The following is a 23,039-nucleotide window of genomic DNA, read 5'->3' as shown; positions in this document are numbered from 1 at the left end:
GTTTTTGTTTCTGAATAATATTTGTCGCGAAAACCTACGCGTTAAGCGAGCTTAATTATTCCCTCCCTTGCTCGGGGATCATATCTTTTGTCTCACACAGCTTAAGTTGTTTTGGTTTGGAATTTGACATGCCCTTAGTTCCATTATGCCCAAGTTATGCCGAAACCGTGTTCACGATGTTTCATCGTGACCGGATCTCCCATGGATATGTTATTTGCTCGCGTGTGCAATTTTTGCTGTCCGTGTTGCAGGGAGACAAAGACGGTTGTTTCCACGGTGGAAGCACCTGGCGCATGCGCTTATTTATTTATCTTCGGAGGCATGTGTTCCAACCTTTATTGGGGCAATCTCCTGGCCCCTGGTGTGTGGGTGTGGAGATCCTCTTCGGGAAAACAAAGACGGCCGTGTTGCGTTCGGTTAATTATGAGAGACTTCTCCGCCCTTAGCTCCTCTAGGAGATCCACTTTAATTCCGTACTTATTATTTGACTTCTTGTGATTATTTAATCTGATATCCCGGCTAGGAATTTTTGTTTTGGAGCGACCCAAGCCATAATTATTCCTTGATGCTTCGGCCCGGCCGCGTAGAAATTATTTAAGGTAAATAATGTCCGTATTTAATTAACAATTGATGAATCGCGACTCTGGTGCAGACTGTAGTCTGGTTCCCAATTGGAGTGAGGATAGATAATGTTTGCTTAATCTTCATGGCTAAGTTGGTAACTTGTTTATCTAACATGGTTCAAAACCCGTCTGTGCTTTTTGTCGTCAATGTTGTTTCCTTTGTTAAGAATATAATTATATATTTCGTCCGTGGTGCCTGGTTTTGTAAGGCTTTTTAACGAAAGGATGTCATTCTAACCCCCCGCCTGCAATTCTCCCCTCCCTTGTTCCTCTTGTGTGAAATTCGGGGAGTTTTTATTACCTTTATTGCCCTCTTTCATGCCCTCTAGCCCTTTGAGGTGAGGTATGCGCGCATCTGTGGGAGTGTGTGAGTGTGTTTGTTCCCCCATGTTGCCCCGTGTCTATTAAAAAAAAATATTATATATGTTGGCAGATAATCCTTAAAAAAAATATTTAAAAAAAATAAAAAGGGGGTATATACACAACAGTGGGTACTGTACGCGGTGACTCATCCCGACCCATACAAGTTCTAGCAAGTGCATTGTATCCCAAGACATTTTTTCTCTCGAAAAAACACGACGTGTACCAAATTCGACGTTTTCCAAAGCGGTCGTATACCGAGGTTCCACTGTATGTCCCCCTTCACCCACACAACACGGATGGCAGGTTCCCCGACCCACAGCTGCCGTTCCATCCACTAGGAGGTGATAGAGCGAGGACAGACGAACTGCCGAGCGCTCACGCACTCACACACCCAAATGCGGACGTCTTCCCGACACCCCCGGTCGAGACGTCATGCGTCAGAGCCATCCCACGTCCTGGGGCGAAGAAGTCGCGCTTCAGGGACGCCCCCCAGGATCTGCATTTTAGTTAAAGAAAATAGTTCGGCGTGATAATTGGTCTCAATGGCGGCCGCACGCGCGATCTGCATCCCAGCGGCCTCACGCGCTCGCACAAAATGGCGGCCGCACGCGTGAACCGCATCTCCGCGGCCTCACGCGTTAGTAGAAAATGGCGGCCGCAGGCGCGAATCGCATCCCCGCGCTTGCATAAAATGGCGGCCGCATGCGCAAACCGCATCTCCGCGGTTTCCCGCACTTGCATAGAATGGCGGCCGCAGGCGCGAACCACATCCCCGCGGTTTCCCGCGCTCGCATAAAATGGCGGCCGCAGGCGCGAACCGCGTCTCCGCGGTTTCCCGCGCTCGCATAAAATGGCGGCCGCAGGCGCGAACCGCATCTCCGCGGTTTCCCGTGCTCGCACAAAATGGCGGCCGCATGCACAACTTGGCAGCCCTCCCTGGACGGCCAACCCGGACATCTCATGCCACTCGGTATCACCCCTCGCCTTTCCGATGCGCACACGTCGGCCGTATCGGGGGAATTTTAACCGAGTCTCTCTCCAAGACTCGCAGCACACAGCTGTACCGACCGAGCTGAGAAGACCCATCGCTCACTCACTGCACAACTTGCACCCTAACAACTGAGGGATACAGCCCCAACGTAACGGGACAACTTCACCTGAACGCTACGAATCTCCAGCCCACTGTTTCAACGCGCCTCGTGTTAGACTCTTATGTTAGACACGCAACACTCACTGGGCCATCCTGGTCAGGATCTGCGCCCCAAAGATATTCGACAGCCAGCACCACAATTCCAAATCCCTGGCAGCATGTCACCATCTCAATTTAAAAGCTCCATACCAATGATGGCAGAGCCACAAACCAAGGCAGTCATGCCCCACACAATCGCAATTTCACAGCATCACAACACACACAATTTGAAACACATTCCTGCGAGGGAGCTGGTAGTAACCTTGGGTTGCTCGGTCTAATGGCCAGAGTCAACGGCGGCGTGGTGTATTCCGCAAATATGCCCGACTGTGAGGGCGGGCACAAGCCGGCGTGAGTAGGTTAAACGTTGAGTTCTATAAGGGCACCACGGGGTGACCAGCCCCTCCCCACCCAGCCCCACCCCTCCCACCCCCCACCCTCCCCACCCAGCCCCTCTCCACCCTCCCCACCCAGCCCCTCCCACCCCCCACCCAGCCCCACCCTCCTGACCCAGCCCCTCCCCACCCTCCCCACCCAGCCCCACCCTCCCTTCTCCACCCAGCCCCACCCCTCCAATTTTTGGATGCACGACGGAAGGACACAATAATCCCCTGTGGGCTGGTGTAACCAGGTTACTACCAGTATTAGGATCCCAACTCAATTGATCCAATGCCGAACAGGTGCGCACAATTTGTGACGATCCCGAACACCCAAAGGTCACAACAATACACCTCACATCCCGTATCCGTACACATCATTTCCGAGACTCGCATTGCAGCATGCAGCTGTACCAACCGAGTTGAGACGAGCAACGCAATTAAGAGAAACGCACCCCCCATCCATGTAGAACACGAGGGGCTTGCGTTGTGGCCGGAACGTCGTGAGAATTATCTTATGTTTATTTTTATTATTGTATTATTTCCATTCTACGTGACTTCACCGAAATAACCAAGAATATGAATTCCTGCAGCCACGAAAGCTTTAAGTCAATAAAGAATAAAACAGCCGTGTTAAGACGTTCAAACACCAAATATAAATCTTTTGCAAGGAATGATGTCGGCGTTGACCACGCGTACTTGTGGTGAACATGCAAACAAAAGCGTGCTGATAATTAATAAATGCATCGTCTGTTGAAACTGATTGGTCTACGCCAAGAGACGACATTCTTTATGGGCGAGTCTCACCAACTATCAGGGCATTGCGAGCTCGGGGGTGAGCAGCTTCAGTCACGCGGAGAGACCTCCAGAGGCCAAGCTTCACACCGCTGGTACACCAGTCATCGGCAAGTCCACTCTCAGCTCCACGTCCTCCTGTTACCACATCAGCTCCATCTCTTCTCCAGCCCGTGTCGTGCCCGTTTAGCCCCCTCCATCCGGCCAAACAGACGCTGCTGGGCATGCGCGGCTGCTACGTGACCCAGCCAACGCAAACTCCTTGCCCACCAGCAGAGGTCGCAACCGGGTACCCGATACCCGTACCCTACCCGATACACAACCACCATGCCCTACACACAACACCACCACGCCCTACACACAACACCACCACGCCCTACACACAACCACCACCACGCCCTATACACAACCACCACCACGCCCTACACACAACCACCACCACGCCCTACACACAACCACCATGCCTTCTCCACTGCTGGATGTAAGCAAGAGGTATCGAAGTCGCGGACAAAAACCAGCGGCAATGTTTATTTTGTATCACTTCACCGGTGACGAGCACACAACGGACCCACGCCCTCCGTGTGTGCTTGAGTGTGAATGTGTGCATGTCGCCATGTGTGTAGCCATGTGTACCGTGCCAGCCTTCATAGGCGCTCACCAACAGCACTTGCCCCAACAGTCTGTGTCAAGGCTATGGGGGGAGGGGGGTCTTTATCTTTCTAGCCAAGTGTGTGTGTACACGTGTGTGTGAAGCTATGTGTGTGTGTGTGTACCCACATGTGTGTGTAGCTACGTGTGTGTGTGTACACACGTGTGTGTGTACACACGTGTGTGTGTGTACCTGTGTGCGTGTGTAGCTACGTGTGTGTGTAGCTACGTGTGTGTGTACCTGTGTGTGTGTACCTGTGTGTGTGTGTAGCTATGTGTGTGTGTGTACCTGTGTGTGTGTAGCTACGTGTGTGTGTGTGTACCTGTGTGTGTGTGTAGCTATGTGTGTGTGTGTACCTGTGTGTGTGTATACCTGTGTGTGTGTGTACCCACCTGTGTGTGTACCCACGTGTGTGTACCCACGTGTGTGTGTGTGTACCCACGTGTGTGTGTGTAGCTATGTGTGTGTGTGTGCCCACGCACCCACCCACGCACACACCCACTAGTCACGTCTGAGTGTGTGCGTCTCCTCCCGCACGCCTTCGCGAGTCACCACGCACACGCGCAGCGCGTCCCCCGTGTGGATGTCGCGCTCCGCCGCCGACACGAAGACGTCGCGCACCAGCTGCACGGCGCGCTCCAGCGGCATGGCCAGTCGCTCCTCGCCAGTGCCCAGCTGGTTCTTGCCGCCAATCTGGGGGGCGGGGCGGTGGTGGTGGTGGTGGCAAGCAGACGTGGTAGTTGTAGTGGCGGTAGTTGTAGTGGCGGTAGTCGTAGTGGTGGTAGCAGGAGCAAAGGTAGTAGCAGAGGTGGTAGTTGTAGTGGTGGTAGTAGTAGCAGAGGTAGTAGTAGCAAAGGTAGTAGTAGCAGAGGTAGTAGTAGCAAAGGTAGTAGTAGCAGAGGTAGTAGTAGCAGAGGTGGTAGTTGTAGTGGTGGTAGCAGGAGCAAAGGTAGTAGCAGAGGTGGTAGTAGTAGTAGCAGAGGTGGTAGTTGTAGTGGCGGTAGTCGCATGAATGGTAGTAGCAGCAGAGGTAGTAGTAGTAGCAGAGGTAGCAGTAGCAGAGGTAGTAGTAGCAGAGGTGGTAGTTGTAGTGGTGGTAGTAGCAGAGTTAGTAGTAGCAGAGGTGGCAGTAGCAGAGGTAGTAGCAGAGGTAGTAGTAGCAGTAGCAGAGGTGGTAGCAGTAGTAGCAGAGGTAGTAGTAGCAGAGGTAGTAGTAGCAGAGGTAGTAGTAGCAGTAGCAGAGGTGGTAGTAGCAGAGGTGGTAGTTGTAGTGGCGGTAGTAGCAGAGGTGGTAGTAGCAGAAGTGGTAGTAGTAGCAGAGTTAGTAGTAGCAGCGGAGGTAGTAGTAACAGCAGAGGTGGTAGCAGGAGCAGAGGTGGTAGTAGTAACAGGTAGTAGTAGTAGCAGAGGTAGCAGCAGCAGCAGTAGTAGTAGCAGAAGCAGAGGGAGACAGTTGCTATGGTTACTGAAAGGCAGTATGTTTGTTGTTTCAAAAGTTGCTTAATAAACACTTACATTGTTTAATACAGTCGTGTGTGTGTGAATCTGTGTGTACCTATGCGTATATGCGTGTATCTATGCGTGTGTGTACCCTTGTGTGTGTGTACCCGTGTGTGTGTACCCCTGACCCTCTGCTCACGATCATTAAGGACCTTCATGATGGTGAGCGGGCCCGGAAAAAACTACGTGGCCGTGAGTCGAAGCCATTCCCTGTACACCTTGGGGTGCGACAGGGATGTCCTCTGGCTCCCACATTATTTAACATCTATTTTGACCACGTAGTTCGTGAAGCCTTCAATAGCTGTACCGGAGGAATTTCCATCTGGTACAGATATAAATGGATCGATGCCCGGGTGCGGTCAAGGGATGGCTCCCTATTGCCCAACCATGTTAGGTATGTCAATGATCTGGTAATTGCTGCTCATTCAGAGGAGTTGGAGGCGATGCTGCTGAACCTGGAGCTTGCCACTAAGAGGTGGGGCCTTACCATCAGCCCCACCAAAACTAAGCACCTGCCTGGGCATTTTGTACCATCGGACACTCCACCCCCACAACTCCCAATTGGTGATAGGGCAGTTGTGGAGAGAGTGGAGAGTTTCCCATACCTGGGCAGTGTGCTCATGACTGGCTCCGGTTTAACAGCAGAGGTCTCACTCCGAATCAGTCGAGCGGCATCATCTTTTCATAGGTTGCGGAACGCTGTGTGGAAACTACCTGGTCTGTCGCTCCGCACGAAGCTTCAGGTCTTCTCGGCCACGGTCATTCCCTCCCTTCTCTACGCTTGCGAAACGTGGACCCCCCCCTAATGGAACACCTTTGCCGGTTAGAAACATTTAGGCTGGCCTGCCGACGATCCATCCTGGGTTTAACCAGGCTGGATTGTGTGAGGAGCTCACAAATCCTTGAAAGATCTGGGCAAAGTCCCATCGGTGAGCTCCTCCGGCAGGCAAGGCTGCGTTGGCTGGGTCATGTAGCACGCATGCCCAGCCACCGCATGCCTAAACAGCTTTTGTTCGGCCGGATCGAGGGGGCTAAACGGGCGCGGCACGGGCTAGAGAAGAGATGGAGTGATGTGGTACAGGAGGACGTGGAGCTGAGTGGACTTGCCGATGACTGGTACCAGCGGTGTCAAGATCGGCCTCTGTGGAGGAGGCTCGTGAAGGACGCTACTGGGCAGTTGGAGACAGTCGCCCTCCAACAACAACGGAGGGCGGAGGAGCGACGCTCACAACAACGAGCGGAGCGCCGGGTGGCTAAAGCACAGCAAGTTGGTACAGTAGGGGGCACAGGTGGTGCATCAGCCAGTCATCTCGGTCATCTCGGTCAGTCGACCCGTGGCACCTGGGTCTGCCCCATGACCTCCTGCCAGCGGACGTTCGACACTTCACGTGGCCTCAAGGTGCACTTGGCCTGGCACAAGCGTCGTGGTGACGTCACCGCCACTTAGTGGCGAATGGCGGTTGTTGTTGTGTGTACCTGTGTGTGTGTGTACCTGTCTGTGTGTGTGTACCTGTGTGTGTACCTGTGTGTGTGTACCTGTGTGTGTGTACCTGTGTGTGTGTGTGTACCCTGTGTGTGTACCTGTGTGTGTGTGTACCTGTGTGTGTACCTGTATGTGTGTGTACCTGTGTGTGTGTGCACCTGTGTGTGTGTGTACCTGTGTGTGTGTGTGTACCTGTGTGTGTGTGTGTACCTGTGTGTGTGTGTGTACCTGTGTGTGTGTGTACCGGCAAAACAACCTCCTACCTCCTCGCGGTGCCGGACGGGCAACACTGTCGTGGGCAGTGCTGTGGGGGGAGGGCCAATGCCCATTGGCCTCTCCCCTCATGGCGTCTGTGACCACCACAGTGGCTAAACGGGGGCTCTGGACGGGTGCGAGGGGCTGGTAACCCCTCTACCTTCAATTAACCACCACTAAACTACGAATTAAACATAAACCTGTAACTAATAAGCTTGTGCCGGAGGCCCCGGGTGGTCAGGCTTTTATGACGTCTCCTGGCCAAACCCCATTTGGCGGAGCCAGGAGATTGAATTTTCACCCTCGGGGCTCCTCCAGAAACAACGAAAAACCATTGCGGATGGCCACGTGGAATGTTCGAATGCTCACTGCGGAGGAGAGGCTGCCACTCCTCTGTCGGGAGCTGGACCGGTACCGCCTGGATCTCTGTGGCATTCAGGAGGTCCGGTGGACCGGTTCTGGCTCCTGCCACCATGAGGGGTGGACAGTCCTCTACTCGGGGCAGGAGACTGCCAAACAACAGGGTGTGGCTCTTCTTCTGAACAAAAGAATGAAGGGGGCGTGGGAGCGTGGCGGTGAGGTGTGGGAAGCTGTAAGCCCCAGGATACTTTGGGCTCGCCTTCCCATCAACCAGAGGCGAGGAGTGGTGGTCGTGGTTACTTATGCCCCCACCGAAGACGAACATCCGTGGAGGGATGCAGGCAAAGCCGATGAGTCAGACGCTTTCTATGACCTCCTGTCACAGGTGCTGGCTAAAGTGGCCACTCGGGACAGAGTCATCTTGTTGGGTGACTTCAATGCCCGAGTTGGTCATGATGCTGGCACCTGGTCTGGAGTGATTGTAAGGCATGGGCCAGATCAGCTCAATAATAACGGTAGGAGGCTGCTAGATTTTTGTGCAGCCCATGGGCTTGTAATTACCAACACGCTCTTCCGGCATCGGCGCATCCACACAACATCATGGATACATGCCGGGTCCAAGCAAGAACATCTGCTGGACTACATAGTGACGGACCAGCGGATGCGAGCCCATGTCCTTGACACCAGGACCTACCGTGGAGCTGATCTGACCTCTGACCATCGACTAGTCATCTGTAAGATGCGCCTGCCATTCTTCCACTCCGGTGGTGGGTGTACACCCAGGATCCCATTCCAACCAAAAGTGGCCTGGTCTCAGTTAGCTGATGAAAGTTGCAAGCGAGAATTTCATCATTGCTTGCAGCTGGGGTTGGCAGCGTCCCCCACTCCACCTGATGTCGAGGGTAAATGGGCGAGGTTTAAGACTGTGACTCATGCAGCTGCTTTGGGTACGCGGTCCAGACCTCCCCAGAAACCCTGGCTGACGGAGGAGGTGTTCAGGTTAATTGAGAAAAAGCGACAGGCCCACTCTCATCGCCTACAGCATCCCACGTCAGAGAATGAGGAGGTTTACCGCAGCCTTCGCTCGGAGGTTCGGAGAGCCGTAAGGCGCTGTATGGATGGGTGGTGGTCGCGGGTTGCTGAGGAGATGGAGTCTGCCTCAGTGGCCCGCGATCACAAATCACTATTTAACTCCATCAAAAAAGTAACCTGCAGCGCCACACCTATTACCATCATTAGAGGAAAAAACGGTGATCCAATCTCCGACCCCCAGGAACAGGTTTGCAGATTTGCTGAGCATTTCTGTGAGGTCCTGGGGGAGGGAAAATCTCTCAGCCAGGAAAACATTATGGCACAAAGTGGAGAAAACCCTGCTGAGGCTGCGGTGCCTCAAATATTGGAAGAGGTCACCCCCTGTGAGTGGCTGGCTGAGGTGCCAGCTGTTGAGGAAGTTCTGAGGGCGATCCGGAGTCTGAGACCAGGGAAGGCACCGGGCAGAGATGATCTCCCAAGCGAAATGCTGAGGGAGGGTGGCGTTTGTGCACAGACTGCCCTACATGACATCATAACAACAGTCTGGACCACTGGACGGGTTCCGCAGGACTGGAAGGATGCCCTGGTGGTCCCCCTCTTTAAGAAGGGGGACCGTACCGACTGTAACAACTACAGGGGCATCTCACTCCTCAGTGTGCCGGGTAAGGTCCTGGCAAGGATTATTCAACATCGCCTTGCTAGGCACGCTGAGGAGAGGCTTGCGGAGCCCCAATGCGGTTTCAGGAAAGGGCGGTCCTGCACAGATGCCATATTTTCTGTCCGTCTGCTACAGCAGAGGTGTAGGGAATTCCAAAAAGACCTACATCTCTGCTTTATTGACCTGGTCAAGGCCTATGATACCATCAGTAGGACTGGGCTCTGGGTTGTTCTTCGTGTTTTCGGAGTCCCTGACCCTCTGCTCACGATCATTAAGGACCTTCATGATGGTGAGCGGGCCCGGGTAAAACTACGTGGCCGGGAGTCGGAGCCTTTCCCTGTACACCTTGGGGTGCGACAGGGATGTCCTCTGGCTCCCACATTATTTAACATCTATTTCGACTGCGTAGTTCGTGAAGCCTTCAATAGCTGTACCGGGGGAATTTCCATTTGGTACAGATATAATGGGAGGCTGATCGACGCCCGGGTGCGATCAAGGGATGGCTCCCTATTGGTCAACCACGTTATGTATGCCGATGATTTGGTAATAGCTGCTCATTCAGAAGAGGAGTTGGAGACGCTGCTGCTGAGACTGGAGCGTGCCACTAAGAGGTGGGGCCTTACCATCAGCCCCACCAAAACTAAGCACCTGCCTGGGTATTTTGTACCATCGGACACTCCACCCCCACAACTCCCAATTGGTGATGGGGCAGTTGTGGAGAGAGTGGAGAGTTTCCCATACCTGGGCAGTGTGCTTATGACCGGCTCCAGTTTATCAGCAGAGGTCTCACTCCGAATCAGTCGAGCGGCAATATCTTTTCATCGGTTGCGTAACGCTGTGTGGAAGCTACCTGGTCTGTCGCTCCGCACGAAGCTTCAGGTCTTTTCGGCCACGGTCATTCCCTCCCTTCTCTACGCTTGCGAAACGTGGACCCCCCTAGTGGAGCATCTTCGCCGGTTGGAAACATTTAGGCTGGCCTGCCTACGATCCATCCTGGGTTTAACCAGGCTGGATTGTGTGAGGAGCTCACAAGTCCTTGAAAGATCTGGGCAAAGTCCCATCAGTGAGCTCCTCCGGCAGGCAAGGCTGCGTTGGCTGGGTCATGTAGCCCGCATGCCCAGCCACCGCATGCCTAAGCAGCTTTTGTTCGGCCGGATCGAGGGGGCTAAACGGGCACGGCACGGGCTAGAGAAGAGATGGAGTGATGTGGTACAGGAGGACGTGGAGCTGAGTGGACTTGCCGATGACTGGTACCAGCGGTGTCAAGATCGGCCTCAGTGGAGGAGGCTCGTGAAGGACGCTACTGGGCAGTTGGAGGCAGTCGCCCTCCAACAACAAAGGAGGGCGGAGGAGCGACGTTCACAACAACGAGCGGAGCGCCGGGTGGCTAAAGCACAGCAAGTTGGTACAGTAGGGGGCACAGGTGGTGCATCAGCCAGTCATCTCGGTCATCTCAGTCAGTCGACCCGTGGCACCTGGGTCTGCCCCGTGACCTCCTGCCAGCGGGCGTTCGACACTTCACGTGGCCTCAAGGTGCACATGGCCTAGCACAAGCGTCGTGGTGACGTCACCGCCACTTAGTGGCGAATGGCGGTTGTTGTTGTTGTGTGTGTACCTGTGTGTGTGTGTACCTGTGTGTGTATGTACCTGTGTGTGTGTGTACCTGTGTGTGTGTGTACCTGTGTGTGTGTGTGTGTACCTGTGTGTGTGTGTGTGTACCTGTGTGTGTGTACCTGTGTATGTGTGTGTGTACCTGTGTATGTGTGTGTGTACCTGTGTATGTGTGTGTGCCTGTGTGTGTGTGTACCTGTGTGTGTGTGTGTACCTGTGTGTGTGTACCTGTGTGTGTGTGTGTACCTGTGTGTGTGTGTACCTGTGTGTGTACCTGTGTGTGTGTGTACCTGTGTGTGTGTACCTGTGTGTGTGTGTACCTGTGTGTGTGTGTACCTGTGTGTGTACCTGTGTGTGTGTGTACCTGTGTGTGTGTACCTGTGTGTGTGTGTGTGTACACTGTATGTGTGTACCTGTGTGTGTGTACCGTGTGTGTGTGTGTACCTGTATGTGTGTGTGTACCTGTGTGTGTGTGTGTACCTGTGTGTGTACCTGTAACTGTGTGTGTACCTGTAACTGTGTGTGTACCTGTGTGTGTGTACCTGTGTGTGTATGTGTACCTGTGTGTGTGTGTAACCTCTGACCTGGTTATCCAGCAGCGGCTGAAGCATGGCGTTGGCAGAGCCCCCGGCGATGTAGGCGTTGCTCTCGTAGGAGCCCACGGGGTCGAAGCCATAGACCACCCCCTTGCCTACACACATAAAACATCCCCCAGGTAGCCTTCAACAGACTGTTAGGGCAAGGGGGGGGCTGGGGGGGGACGGGCTGGGGGGGGGGGCTGGGGGGGGTGCTGGGGGGGGGGCAGCACCATTCCCGGCCGCCTTTGTCTCCCCCAGTGCTAGCGATGTTTACCGCACTACACCGCTACACCAGGTACTCATTTGAGGCCGAGTCGACCTAGGGGAGCCCCAGGACCGGTTCAATTAATCGTCACTCGGCGTTGGCCTTGACCGGGAATCGAACTCAGGTCGCCGGGTGTGCAGCGCTAACCGTTGCGCCACCACTCCCCCCCCACACACACACACAAAGTTCCCCCGGGTAGCCTTGGACAGACTGTAGGGGCAAGTGCTGTTAGTGAGCGGCACCTAAGGCTACCGGCACCGTGGCACACGAGGGGGTGGGTGGCCAGCACCACGCCCGGCCGCCTTTGTCTCCCTAGTGGCGATGTTTACACACCGCACCAGGTACTCATTTGAGGCCGAGTCGACCTAGGAGAGGCCCAGGACCGGTTCAGATAATAATCGTCGCCGTGAGCGGGAATCGAACTCGGATCTCTGCTGGGTTCATAGCGCAGGGTGCCAACCGTTGCACCACCGCTCCCCACACACACAAAGACCCCCCCCCTCCCCCTGTGTAGCCTTAACAGACTAACCCATTGGCAGGGTGGTGGTGGTGGTGGTGGGTTAAACGACACGTTGACATTGACGCGATCTAACCCAGAGAGACCTTTCATTGTGGATACCATTGGTGGTGAAAGGCGACGAGTTAAACGGAGGTGGAGTTAACGGAGCGTCGTGATTTATTTCGTTTTATTTCTAGCCACGTGGTGACTTTACCGAAAGAACCACACAGAGCGTGGCTACCTGCAGTCACGACAGCTTCCAATCAAGGTTTTATTTTAATAGTTTTGTGTCGTAGTTTTAATAGTGTAATATAGTTTATATAGTTTAAATAGTGGAGTATAGTTTAATAGTTTAAATAGTGTAGTGTATTTTAACAGTTTAAATAGTGTAGTGTATTTTAACAGTTTATATAGTGGTGTATTTTAACAGTTTATATAGTGTAGTGTAGTATAACAGTATAAATAGTGTAGTGTAGTTTACCGTTTAAATAGTGTAGTGTATTTTAACGGTTTAAATAGTGTAGTGTAGTTTAACAGTTTATAGATATTGTAGTCTAATGGTTTATATGGTTTAGTGTGGTGTAGTTTAATAGTTAGGATGGTGTAGTGTAGTTTAATAGTTTATAGTGTAGTGTATTTAACAGTTTATATAGTTTAGTGTGGTGTAGTCTCATATTCTTGGTTCTTTCGGTAAAGTCACGTAGAATGGAAATAATAAAATAATTATAATAAAACATAATACAATATAATAATAAAATAATATTGTATAATATAATAAAATAATTCTCGCATAGTGTAGTCTCATAGTTAGGATGGTATTGCCGTGGCGAGTTACCGTTGTCATCGAGACCGCCCACGATGTTGTAGACGTAGTAGGGGAAGAAGCGCCGCTGGTACAGGATGGTGGAGAGCATCGCGGCCAGCGCTCCTGTGCCCATGGGCTTGTTGTACGTGTGCTGGTACATCTGGGTAGGGCACACACACGCACACACGCACACACACACACACGAACACACACACGCGCAAACACGCACACACACACACACGCACACACACACACGCACACACACACACACACGCGCACACACACACACACACGCACACACACACACACGCACGCACACGCGCACACACGCACACACACACACGCACGCACACGCACGGACACGCGCACACACACGCACACACACACACGCACGCACACACACGCAAACACACACACGCACACACACGCACACGCACACGGAGATGTGAGTGGCCGGATTGTGCGAGGAACTCACAAATCCTTGAAAGATCTGGACAAAGTCCCATCGGTGAGCTCCTCCGGCAGTTTGTGTGAGGAGCTCACAAATCCTTGAAAGATCTGGACAAAGTCCCATCGGTGAGCACCTCCGGCAGGCAAGGCTGCGTTGGCTGGGTCATGTAGCCCGCATGCCCAGCCACCGCATGCCTAAACAGCTTTTGTTCGGCCGGATCGAAGGGGCTAAACGGGCGCGGCACGGGCTAGAGAAGAGATGGAGTGATGTGGTACAGGAGGACGTGGAGCTGAGTGGACTTGCCGATGACTGGTACCAGCGGTGTCAAGATCGGCCTCAGTGGAGGAGGCTCGTGAAGGACGCTACTGGGCAGTTGGAGGCAGTCACCCTCCAACAACAACGGAGGGCGGAGGAGCGACGCTCACAACAACGAGCGGAGCGCCGGGTGTCTTAAGCACAGCAAGTTGGTACAGTAGGGGGCACAGGTGGTGCATCAGCCGGTCATCTCGGTCAGTCAACCCGTGGCACCTGCTGGGTCTTCCCCGTGACCTCCTGCCAGTGGGCGTTTGACACTTCACGTGGTCTCAAGGTGCACATGGCCTGGCACAAGCGTCGTGGTGACATCACCGCCACTTAGTGGCGAATGGCGGTTGTTGTTGTGTGACTGTGAGTCAGAGTGGGTGGGTGAGTGTGAGTGAGTGTGAGAGTGAGTGGGTGAGTGGGTGTGAGTGATTGTGTGAGTGTGAGAGTGAGTGGGTGAGTGTGAGTGGGTGAGTGTGTACATGTGAGGGAGTGTGAGAGTGAGTGGGTGAGTGAGTGGGTGAGTGTGTACACGTGAGTGTGAGAGTGGGTGAGTGGGTGAGTGTGAGTGAGTGTGAGTGGGTGAGTGAGTGTGAGTGGGTGAGTGTGTGAGTGAGTGTGAGAGTGTGAGTGGGTGGGTGAGTGGGTGAGTGTGTACACGTGAGTGTGAGAGTGGGTGAGTGGGTGAGTGTGTGAGTGGGTGAGTGTGTGAGTGGGTGAGTGTGTGAGTGGGTGAGTGTGAGTGAGTGTGAGTGGGTGAGTGTGTGAGTGAGTGTGAGTGGGTGGGTGGGTGAGTGGGTGAGTGTGAGAGTGGGTGAGTGGGTGAGTGTGTAAGTGGGTGAGTGTGAGTGAGTGTGAGTGGGTGAGTGTGTGAGTGAGTGTGAGAGTGTGAATGTGAGTGGGTGAGTGAGTGTGAGTGAGTGAGTGTAAGTGGCTGAGTGTGAGTGGGTGAGTGTGAGAGCAAGTGAGTGAGTGTGAGAGCAAGTGAGTGAGTGTGAGAGTGAGAGTGGGTGAGTGTGTACACGTGAGTGAGTGGGTGAGTGAGTGGGTGAGTGTGAGTGGGTGAGTGTGTACACGTGAGTGAGTGAGTGTCACCTTGCGCCTCGCTTCGATGATCTTGGTGAGGGTGAGGCAGTCGCCATGGAAACCGCAGCACCCTAGCACCGTGCGGTCAGAGCTGCACACACGTACACACACACACGTACACACACACACGTACACACACACACCACACACACATACACACACACCACACACACACACGTACACACACACACGTACACACACACACACATACACACATACATACATACACGCACACACACACAAACACGTACACACACGTACACATACACACACACACACACGTACACACACGTACACACACACACACGTACACACACACGCGTACACACACACACGCACAAAGGTCTCCCATGAAGCCCACACAGACTGATGTGGCCAAGGGCAGTTCGCGAGCGCCTATTAATGCCGGCACGGCACCCGCAAAGGATGTGTGTCTCTGTGGGTGTCTCTGTGTGTGTCTCTGTGTGTGTCTCTGTGTGTCTGTGTGTGTCTGTGTGTGTCTATGTGTGTCTGTGTGTGTCTCTGTGTGTCTCTGTGTGTCTGTGTGGTGACGTCACCACCACTTAGTGGCGAATGGCGGTTGTTGTTGTTGTCTCTGTGTGTCTCTGTGTGTGTCTGTGTGTGTGTCTGTGTGTGTATCTGTGCGTGTGTATATCTGTCTGTGTATCTGTGTGTGTATATCTCTCTATGTATCTGTGTGTGTGTGTGGTGTGTAGCAGTTAGCGCTACGCTGCGCTACGAACCTGGCGACCTGACTTCCATTCCCGCTCACGGCCAACACCAGCGGTAACAATTATCAAAACCGGGCCTAAGCCTCCCCTAGGTCGACTCAGCCTCAAATCAGTACCTGGTGCCGTGTGTAATAATCGGGAGACAAAGGCGGTCGGGCGTGGTGCTGGCCACCCACCCCCTCGTGTACCGTTGCGGCCTTCATAGGTGCTCGCTAAAAGCACTTGCCCCTACAGTCTGTTGAGGCTACACGGGGGATCTTTGTCTTTGTGTGGTGTGCAGGCCACTCACAGCGCGTGGACCTTGGGGCTGTCTCGAGTGTGGATGGAGAAATGTTCGCTCAGCCGCGTGTCGGAAGCCAGCAGCGCGTAATCCTCGCCAGCGATCGCCAGGATGGTCCTGTGCACATACACACACACAGATACACACACACACAGATACACACATACAGACACACACATACAGACACATATACACACACACAGACAAATCTTTAGATATATACACACACACAGATACATACAACAACAACAACCGCCATTCGCCACTAAGTGGCGGTGACGTCACCACGACGCTTGTGCCAGGCCATGTGCACGTTGAGGCCACGTGAAGTGTCGAACGCCCGCTGGCAGGAGGTCACGTGGCAGACCCAGCATGTGCCACGGGTCGACTGACCGAGATGACCGAGATGACTGGCTGATTCACCACCTGTGCCCTCTACTGTGCCAACTTGCTGTGCTTTAGCACCCGGCGCTCCGCTCGTTGTTGTGAGCGTCGCTCCTCCGAGTGAGTCTGTGAGGCTGTGAATGACTGTGTGAATGAGTAGATCTGTGAGTGAGTCGGTGAGTGACTGAGTGAATGAATGAGTCTGTGAGTGAGGCTGTGAGTGACTTGATAAATGATTGACTGAGTGAGACTGTGAATGACTGAGTGAGTGACTGAGTGAGTGACTGAGTCTGTGAGTGACTGAGTGAGTGACTAACTGAGTAACTGACTAACTGAGTGAGTGACTGAGTGAGTAACTGAGTGACTGAGTGAGTGACTGAGTGAGTGACTGTGTGGATGGCTGAGTGACTGAGTAACTGAGTGGCTGAGTGAATGAGTGACTGATTGACTGAGTGTCTGAATGACTGAGTGAGTGACTGACTGAGTAACTGAGTAACTGAGTGGCTGAGTAACTGACTAATTGAGTAACTGAGCGAGTAGCTGAGTGACTGAGTGAATGACTGAGTGAGTGACTGAGTGAATGACTGAGTGAGTGACTGAGTGAGTAACTGAGTAACTGAGTGAGTGGCTGAATGACTACCTGAGTAACTGAATAATTGCGTAACTGAGTGAGTAGCTGAGTGACTGAGTGAATGACTGAGTGAGTGACTGAGTAACTGAGTGAGTAACTGACTGACTGAATGAGTGACTGAGTGACTGAGTAACTGAGTGAGTAACTGACTGAGTGAGTGACTGACTGAGTGACTGAGTGACTGAGGCCTGGTCGCTCAGGCAAGGCGCCCTCACCCTCCGTTGAAGGCGTAGGGAGAGAATCGAGCCTGCACTGGCTGAGTGAATGACTGAGTGACTGAGTGAGTGACTGAGTGACTGAGTGACTGAGTAACTGAGTGAGTGACTGAGTGAGTGACTGAGTAACTGAGTGAGTGACTAATTGAGCAACTGACTGAGTGACTGAGTGAGTAACTGAGTAATTGAGTAACTGAGTGACTGAGTGAGTGACTGAGTAACTGAGTGAGTGACTGAGTGAGTGACTGAGTAACTGAGTGAGTGACTGAGTGAGTAACTGAGTGACTGAGTAATTGAGTAACTGAGTGACTGAGTGAGTGACTGAGTGAGTGACTGAGTGAGTGAGTAACTGAGTGACTGAGTAACTGAGTGAGTGAGTGACTGAGTGAGTGACTGAGTGACTAAGTGAGTAAGTGACTGAGTAGCTGAGTGACTGAGTAATTGAGTGACTGAGTAAGTAACTGAGTGACTGAGGCCTTGTCGCTCAGGCAAGGCGCCCTCACCCTCCGTTGAAGGCATAGGGAGAGAAGCGAGCCTGCACTGGCTGAGTGACTGAGTGACTGAGTGAGTGACTGAGTGAGTGACTGAGTGGGTGACTGAGTGAGTGACTGAGTGACTGAGTAACTGAGTGAGTGACTGAGTGAGTGACTGAGTGACTGAGTAACTGAGTGAGTGACTGAGTGAGTGAGTAACTGAGTAATTGAGTGACTGAGTGACTGACTGAGTGACTGAGTGTCTGAGGCCTGGTCGCTCAGGCAAGGCGCCCTCACCCTCCGTTGAAGGCGTAGGGAGAGAAGCGAGCCTGCACTGGCTGAGTGAATGACTGAGTGAGTGACTGAGTGAGTGACTGAGTAACTGAGTGAGTGACTGAGTGAGTGACTGAGTAACTGAGTGAGTGACTAATTGAGCAACTGACTGAGTGAGTAACTGAGTAATTGAGTAACTGAGTGAGTGACTGAGTGAGTAACTGAGTAATTGAGTGACTGAGTGACTGACTGAGTGACTGAGTGTCTGAGGCCTGGTCGCTCAGGCAAGGCGCCCTCACCCTCCGTTGAAGGCGTAGGGAGAGAAGCGAGCCTGCACTGGCTGAGTGAATGACTGAGTGACTGAGTGAGTGACTGAGTGAGTGACTGAGTAACTGAGTGAGTGACTGAGTGAGTGACTGAGTAACTGAGTGAGTGACTAATTGAGCAACTGACTGAGTGACTGAGTGAGTAACTGAGTAATTGAGTAACTGAGTGACTGAGTGAGTGACTGAGTAACTGAGTGAGTGACTGAGTGAGTGACTGAGTGAGTGACTGAGTAACTGAGTGAGTGACTGAGTGAGTGACTGAGTGAGTGAGTAACTGAGTGACTGAGTAATTGAGTAACTGAGTGACTGAGTGAGTGACTGAGTGAGTGACTGAGTGAGTGAGTAACTGAGTGACTGAGTAACTGAGTGAGTGACTAATTGAGCAACTGACTGAGTGACTGAGTGAGTAACTGAGTAATTGAGTAACTGAGTGAGTGACTGAGTGAGTGAGTAATTGAGTGACTGAGTGACTGACTGAGTGACTGAGTGTCTGAGGCCTGGTCGCTCAGGCAAGGCGCCCTCACCCTCCGTTGAAGGCGTAGGGAGAGAAGCGAGCCTGCACTGGCTGAGTGAATGACTGAGTGACTGAGTGAGTGACTGAGTGACTGAGTGAGTGACTGAGTAATTGAGTGAGTGACTGAGTGAGTGACTGAGTGAGTGAGTAACTGAGTGATTGAGTAACTGAGTGACTGAGTGAGTGACTGAGTGAGTGACTGAGTGAGTGAGTAACTGAGTGACTGAGTAACTGAGTGAGTGAGTGAGTGACTGGGTGAGTGACTGAGTGTATAAGTGAGTAAGTGACTGAGTAGCTGAGTGACTGAGTAATTGAGTGACTGAGTAAGTAACTGAGTGACTGAGTGACTGAGGCCTGGTCGCTCAGGCAAGGCGCCCTCACCCTCCGTTGAAGGCGTAGGGAGAGAAGCGAGCCTGCACTGGCTGCGTGACTGAGTGAGTGACTGAGTGAGTGACTGAGTGAGTGACTGAGTAACTGAGTGAGTGACTGAGTGAGTAACTGAGTAATTGAGTAACTGAGTGACTGAGTGAGTGACTGAGTGAGTGTCTGAGGCCTGGTCGCTCAGGCAAGGCGCCCTCACCCTCCGTTGAAGGCGTAGGGAGAGAAGCGAGTCTGCACGGGGCCCGAACTCAGACCCCACTCGCCGACGAGCCCCGACTCCTGCTGCTGCATCATCATCATCTTCTCCTCCTCGCTAATTAATCAAATTTAATCAACCGAAAGATCAAATTAAGCGCCGAGATTTGCACTCAGCAGACGGTCCGCCGTGAATTTGCAAATCAAGCAAGGAGCTCGTTCGATTCCAGAATCGGTGGCAATCGATTCGGCAAACGGAGTAAATCGAATATCTCGCGTTGGGATTGAACGGAGGAGGAATCGAATGTTGAACAACCGTTAATCGATTCCCAACGCGTTCACGCGGTATGGAAAAATCGAGGGTTAGTGAAATCGAGCGCAATCGATTCGCCAGCGTGAAGATTGAATGGAGGATAATCGATTTGAATGGAGTTGGATGAATAGCAGGAATCGCTATGAATAGATTTCTCCCGTTCAGTTTGAACGTAAGAGAATCGATTTGATAATGATGCAAACCGATTCCTCTTCAGTCTTAAGGAAGAGGAGAATCGATTGTGAGATTCGATGTAACACGATTCATCACATTCAGTTACAAATAAAGGGATTCTATTGTGAGAATCGATGTATTTTAGATTCCTCACGTTCAGTTACTTGGGGAGACAATCGACTGGGAGAATCGGTGATAATCAATGAACGAAGGTTTAGATTAATAAAGCGGAGATCGATTTGAAATCTATCTCGATATGTCTTCCAATTTGGAATGTAATAATATAAAAATCGATTTGGTGGTCGATTTGCAAACATATTTTTCGAGGTTCGAACGTGCTAGTGAATCGAAATCGATAATTATCTCACCATTGACAGTCTATTGACTCCTTCGGGAAAACGAGGCGGCAGATGACGTCATCTTGACCGTTCGACGTCACGCGGCGGTCTCAACCGCAAAAGCGATGACGTCATCTTGACCGCTGACGTCACGCGGCGGTCACAACCGCGGGAGAGTGGATGACGTCACTGAAAACGTTCCCTCGTCCCCATATGCGTATAACGTCACGCAACGGTCGCTAGGAACTGTACCGGTGACGTCACGCGCCGATGACGACGTGACGTCACCGGCTTGAGCGCCTCAGCGGGGTGAGGGTACAGTGCGGGTGCTGAGTTTTATCCCGAGTTTAGCTGCGCGGGTCGCGATGATGGGTCCGGTGGAGACGGCTGCACGGCTGTGGTGAGTCTGTGTGGTGAGTCTGTGTGGTGAGTCTGTGTGGTGAGTCTGTGGTGAGTCTGTGTGGTGAGTCTGTGTGGTGAGTCTGTGGGTCTCTGTGTGGTGAGTCTGTGTGGTGAGACTGTGGGTCTCTGTGTGGTGAGTCTGTGTGGTGAGTTGTGTGGTGAGTCTGTGTGGTGAGTCTGTGTGGTGAGTCTGTGGGTCTCTGTGTGGTGAGTCTGTGGGTCTCTGTGTGGTGAGTCTGTGTGGTGAGTTGTGTGGTGAGTCTGTGTGGTGAGTCTGTGTGGTGAGTCTGTGGGTCTCTGTGTGGTGAGTTTGTGGGTCTCTGTGTGGTGAGTCTGTGTGGTGAGTCTGTGGGTCTCTGTGTGGTGAGTCTGTGGGTCTCTGTGGGTCTCTGTGTGATGAGTCTGTGGGTCTCTGTGTGGTGAGTCTGTGTGGTGAGTTGTGTGGTGAGTGTCTGTGTGGTGAGTTGTGTGGTGAGTGTCTGTGTGGTGAGTCTGTGTGGTGAGTCTGTGTGGTGAGTCTGTGGTGAGTCTGTGTGGTGAGTCTGTGTGGTGAGTCTGCGTGGTGAGTCTGCGTGGGGAGTCTGCGTGGTGAGTCTGCGTGGTGAGTCTGTGTGGTGAGTCTGTGTGTCTCTGTGTGGTGAGTCTGTGTGGTGAGACTGTGGGTCTCTGTGTGGTGAGTCTGTGTGGTGAGTTGTGTGGTGAGTCTGTGTGGTGAGTCTGTGTGGTGAGACTGTGGGTCTCTGTGTGGTGAGTCTGTGTGGTGAGTCTGTGTGGTGAGTCTGCGTGGTGAGTCTGTGGGTCTCTGTGTGGTGAGTCTGTGGGTCTCTGTCTGGTGAGTCTGTGTGGTGAGTCTGTGGGTCTCTGTGTGGTGAGTCTGTGGGTCTCTGTGTGGTGAGTCTGTGTGGTGAGTCTGTGTGGTGAGTCTGTGTGGTGAGTCTGTGTGGTGAGTCTGTGTGGTGAGTCTGTGTGGTGAGTCTGTGTGTCTCTGTGTGGTGAGTCTGTGTGGTGAGTCTGTGTGGGTGTCTGTGTGGTGAGTCTGTGTGGTGAGTCTGTGTGGTGAGTCTGTGTGGTGAGTCTGTGTGGTGAGTCTGTGTAGTGAGTCTGTGTGGTGAGTTTGTGTGGTGAGTTGTGTGGTGAGTCTGTGTGATGAGTCTGTAGGTCTCTGTGTGGTGAGTCTCTAGGTCTCTGTGTGGTGAGTCTGTGTGGTGAGTCTGTGTGGTGAGTCTGTGTGGTGAGTCTGTGTGGTGAGTCTGTGTGGTGAGCCTGTGTGGTGAGTCTGTGGGCCTCTGTGTGGTGAGTCTGTGGGTCTCTGTGTGGTGAGTCTCTAGGTCTCTGTGTGGTGAGTCTGTGTGGAGAGTCTGGTGATTCTGTGTGGTGAGTCTGTGTGTCTCTGTGTGTCTCTGTGTGGTGAGTCTATGGGTCTCTGTGTGGTGAGTCTATGGGTTTCTGTGTGGTGAGTCTGGGTCTCTGTGTGGTGCTGAGTCAATGGGTCTCTGTGTGGTGAGTCTATGGGTCTGTGTGGTGAGTCTGTGGGTCTCTGTGTGGTGAGTCTGTGGGTCTCTGTGTGGTGAGTCTATGGGTCTCTGTGTGATGAGTCTGTGTGTCTCTGTGTGGTGAGTCTGTGTGGTGAGTCTGTAGGTCTATGTGTGGTGAGTCTGTAGGTCTCTGTGTGGTGAGTCTGTGTGGTGAGTCTGTGTGGTGAGTCTGTGTGGTGAGTCTGTGTGGTGAGCCTGTGTGGTGAGTCTGTGGGCCTCTGTGTGGTGAGTCTGTGGGTCTCTGTGTGGTGAGTCTGTGGGTCTCTGTGTGGTGAGTCTGTGTGGTGAGTCTGTGTGTCTCTGCCTGAGTCTATGAGTACCAGAATGAGTCTGTGGGTCTCTGTGTGATGGTGTCTCTGTGTCATGAGTCTGTGGGTCTCTGCGTGAGTTTATGGGTACCAGAATGAGTCTGTGGGTCTCTGTGTGGTGAGTCTGTGGGTCTCTGTGTAGTGAGTCTGTGGGTCTCTGTGTGATGGTGAGTCTGTGTGGTGAGTCTGTGTGTCTCTGTGTGGTGAGTCTGTGAGTCTCTATGGTGAGTCTGTGTGTCTCTGTGTGGTGAGTCTGTGTGTTTATATGGTGAGTCTGTGGGTCTCTGTGTGGTGAGTCTGTGTGTCTCTGTGTGGTGAGTCTGTGTGTCTCTGTGTGGTGAGGTGAGTCTGTGTGTCTCTATGGTGAGTCTGTGTGTCTCTATGATGAGTCTGTGTGTCTCTGTGTGGTGAGTCTGTGTGTCTCTATGATGAGTCTGTGGGTCTCTATGATGAGTCTGTGTGTTTCTATGATGAGTCTGTGGGTCTCTGCCTGAGTCTATGGCTACCAGAATGCGTCTGTGGGTGTCTCCCTGCGTGACAAATCCCCGTTCATTCTCTTTTTCCGGGACGTCTCAGATCTGAGCGGCAGTCCGTCGCGGCCGCTCATGAAGCGCTCCGGAGGCCCCCCTCCCCCCCCCTCCCCCCCCCTCCCCCTGCGGAGGCCCTTGCGGCCCGTGAGGCCCTTGA

General features: G+C 52.7%; 1 protein-coding gene across 1 annotated transcript; it reads right to left on the bottom strand.

Annotated features, from left to right (window-relative positions):
* Positions 1 to 3,855: 3,855 nt before the first annotated feature.
* On the bottom strand, positions 3,856 to 19,519 carry PSMB1 (proteasome 20S subunit beta 1). Its single transcript, XM_078877712.1, has 6 exons — positions 19,287 to 19,519; positions 15,900 to 16,007; positions 14,889 to 14,970; positions 13,073 to 13,202; positions 11,480 to 11,586; positions 3,856 to 4,689 (listed from the first exon to the last, which is right to left on the bottom strand). Exons 1-6 carry the CDS (start codon positions 19,385 to 19,387, stop codon positions 4,498 to 4,500), a joined length of 720 nt encoding a protein of 239 aa, XP_078733838.1. The 5' UTR covers positions 19,388 to 19,519; the 3' UTR covers positions 3,856 to 4,497.
* Positions 19,520 to 23,039: the final 3,520 nt, after the last annotated feature.

The sequence above is a fragment of the Lampetra fluviatilis genome, chromosome 48 (genome assembly GCF_964198595.1).
Source record: "Lampetra fluviatilis chromosome 48, kcLamFluv1.1, whole genome shotgun sequence".
Taxonomy (NCBI): Eukaryota; Metazoa; Chordata; class Hyperoartia; order Petromyzontiformes; family Petromyzontidae; genus Lampetra; species Lampetra fluviatilis.
The sequence above is the reverse complement of the archived record's forward strand: the minus strand, read 5'-3'. Positions and strand labels throughout refer to the sequence as shown.

Bases quoted from the DNA above. Each gene is read 5' to 3' on its own strand.
- PSMB1 (XM_078877712.1), bottom strand. From the start codon at position 19,387: ATGATGATGATGCAGCAGCAGGAGTCGGGGCTCGTCGGCGAGTGGGGT. The intron at 14,971-15,899 runs GTGAGTGGCCTG...ACGTGTGTGCAG, and splicing joins AGCCCCAAGGTCCACGCGCT to CTCTGACCGCACGGTGCTAG. The intron at 4,690-11,479 runs GTCAGAGGTTAC...CCCGCCCCCCAG, and splicing joins AGCCGCTGCTGGATAACCAG to ATTGGCGGCAAGAACCAGCT.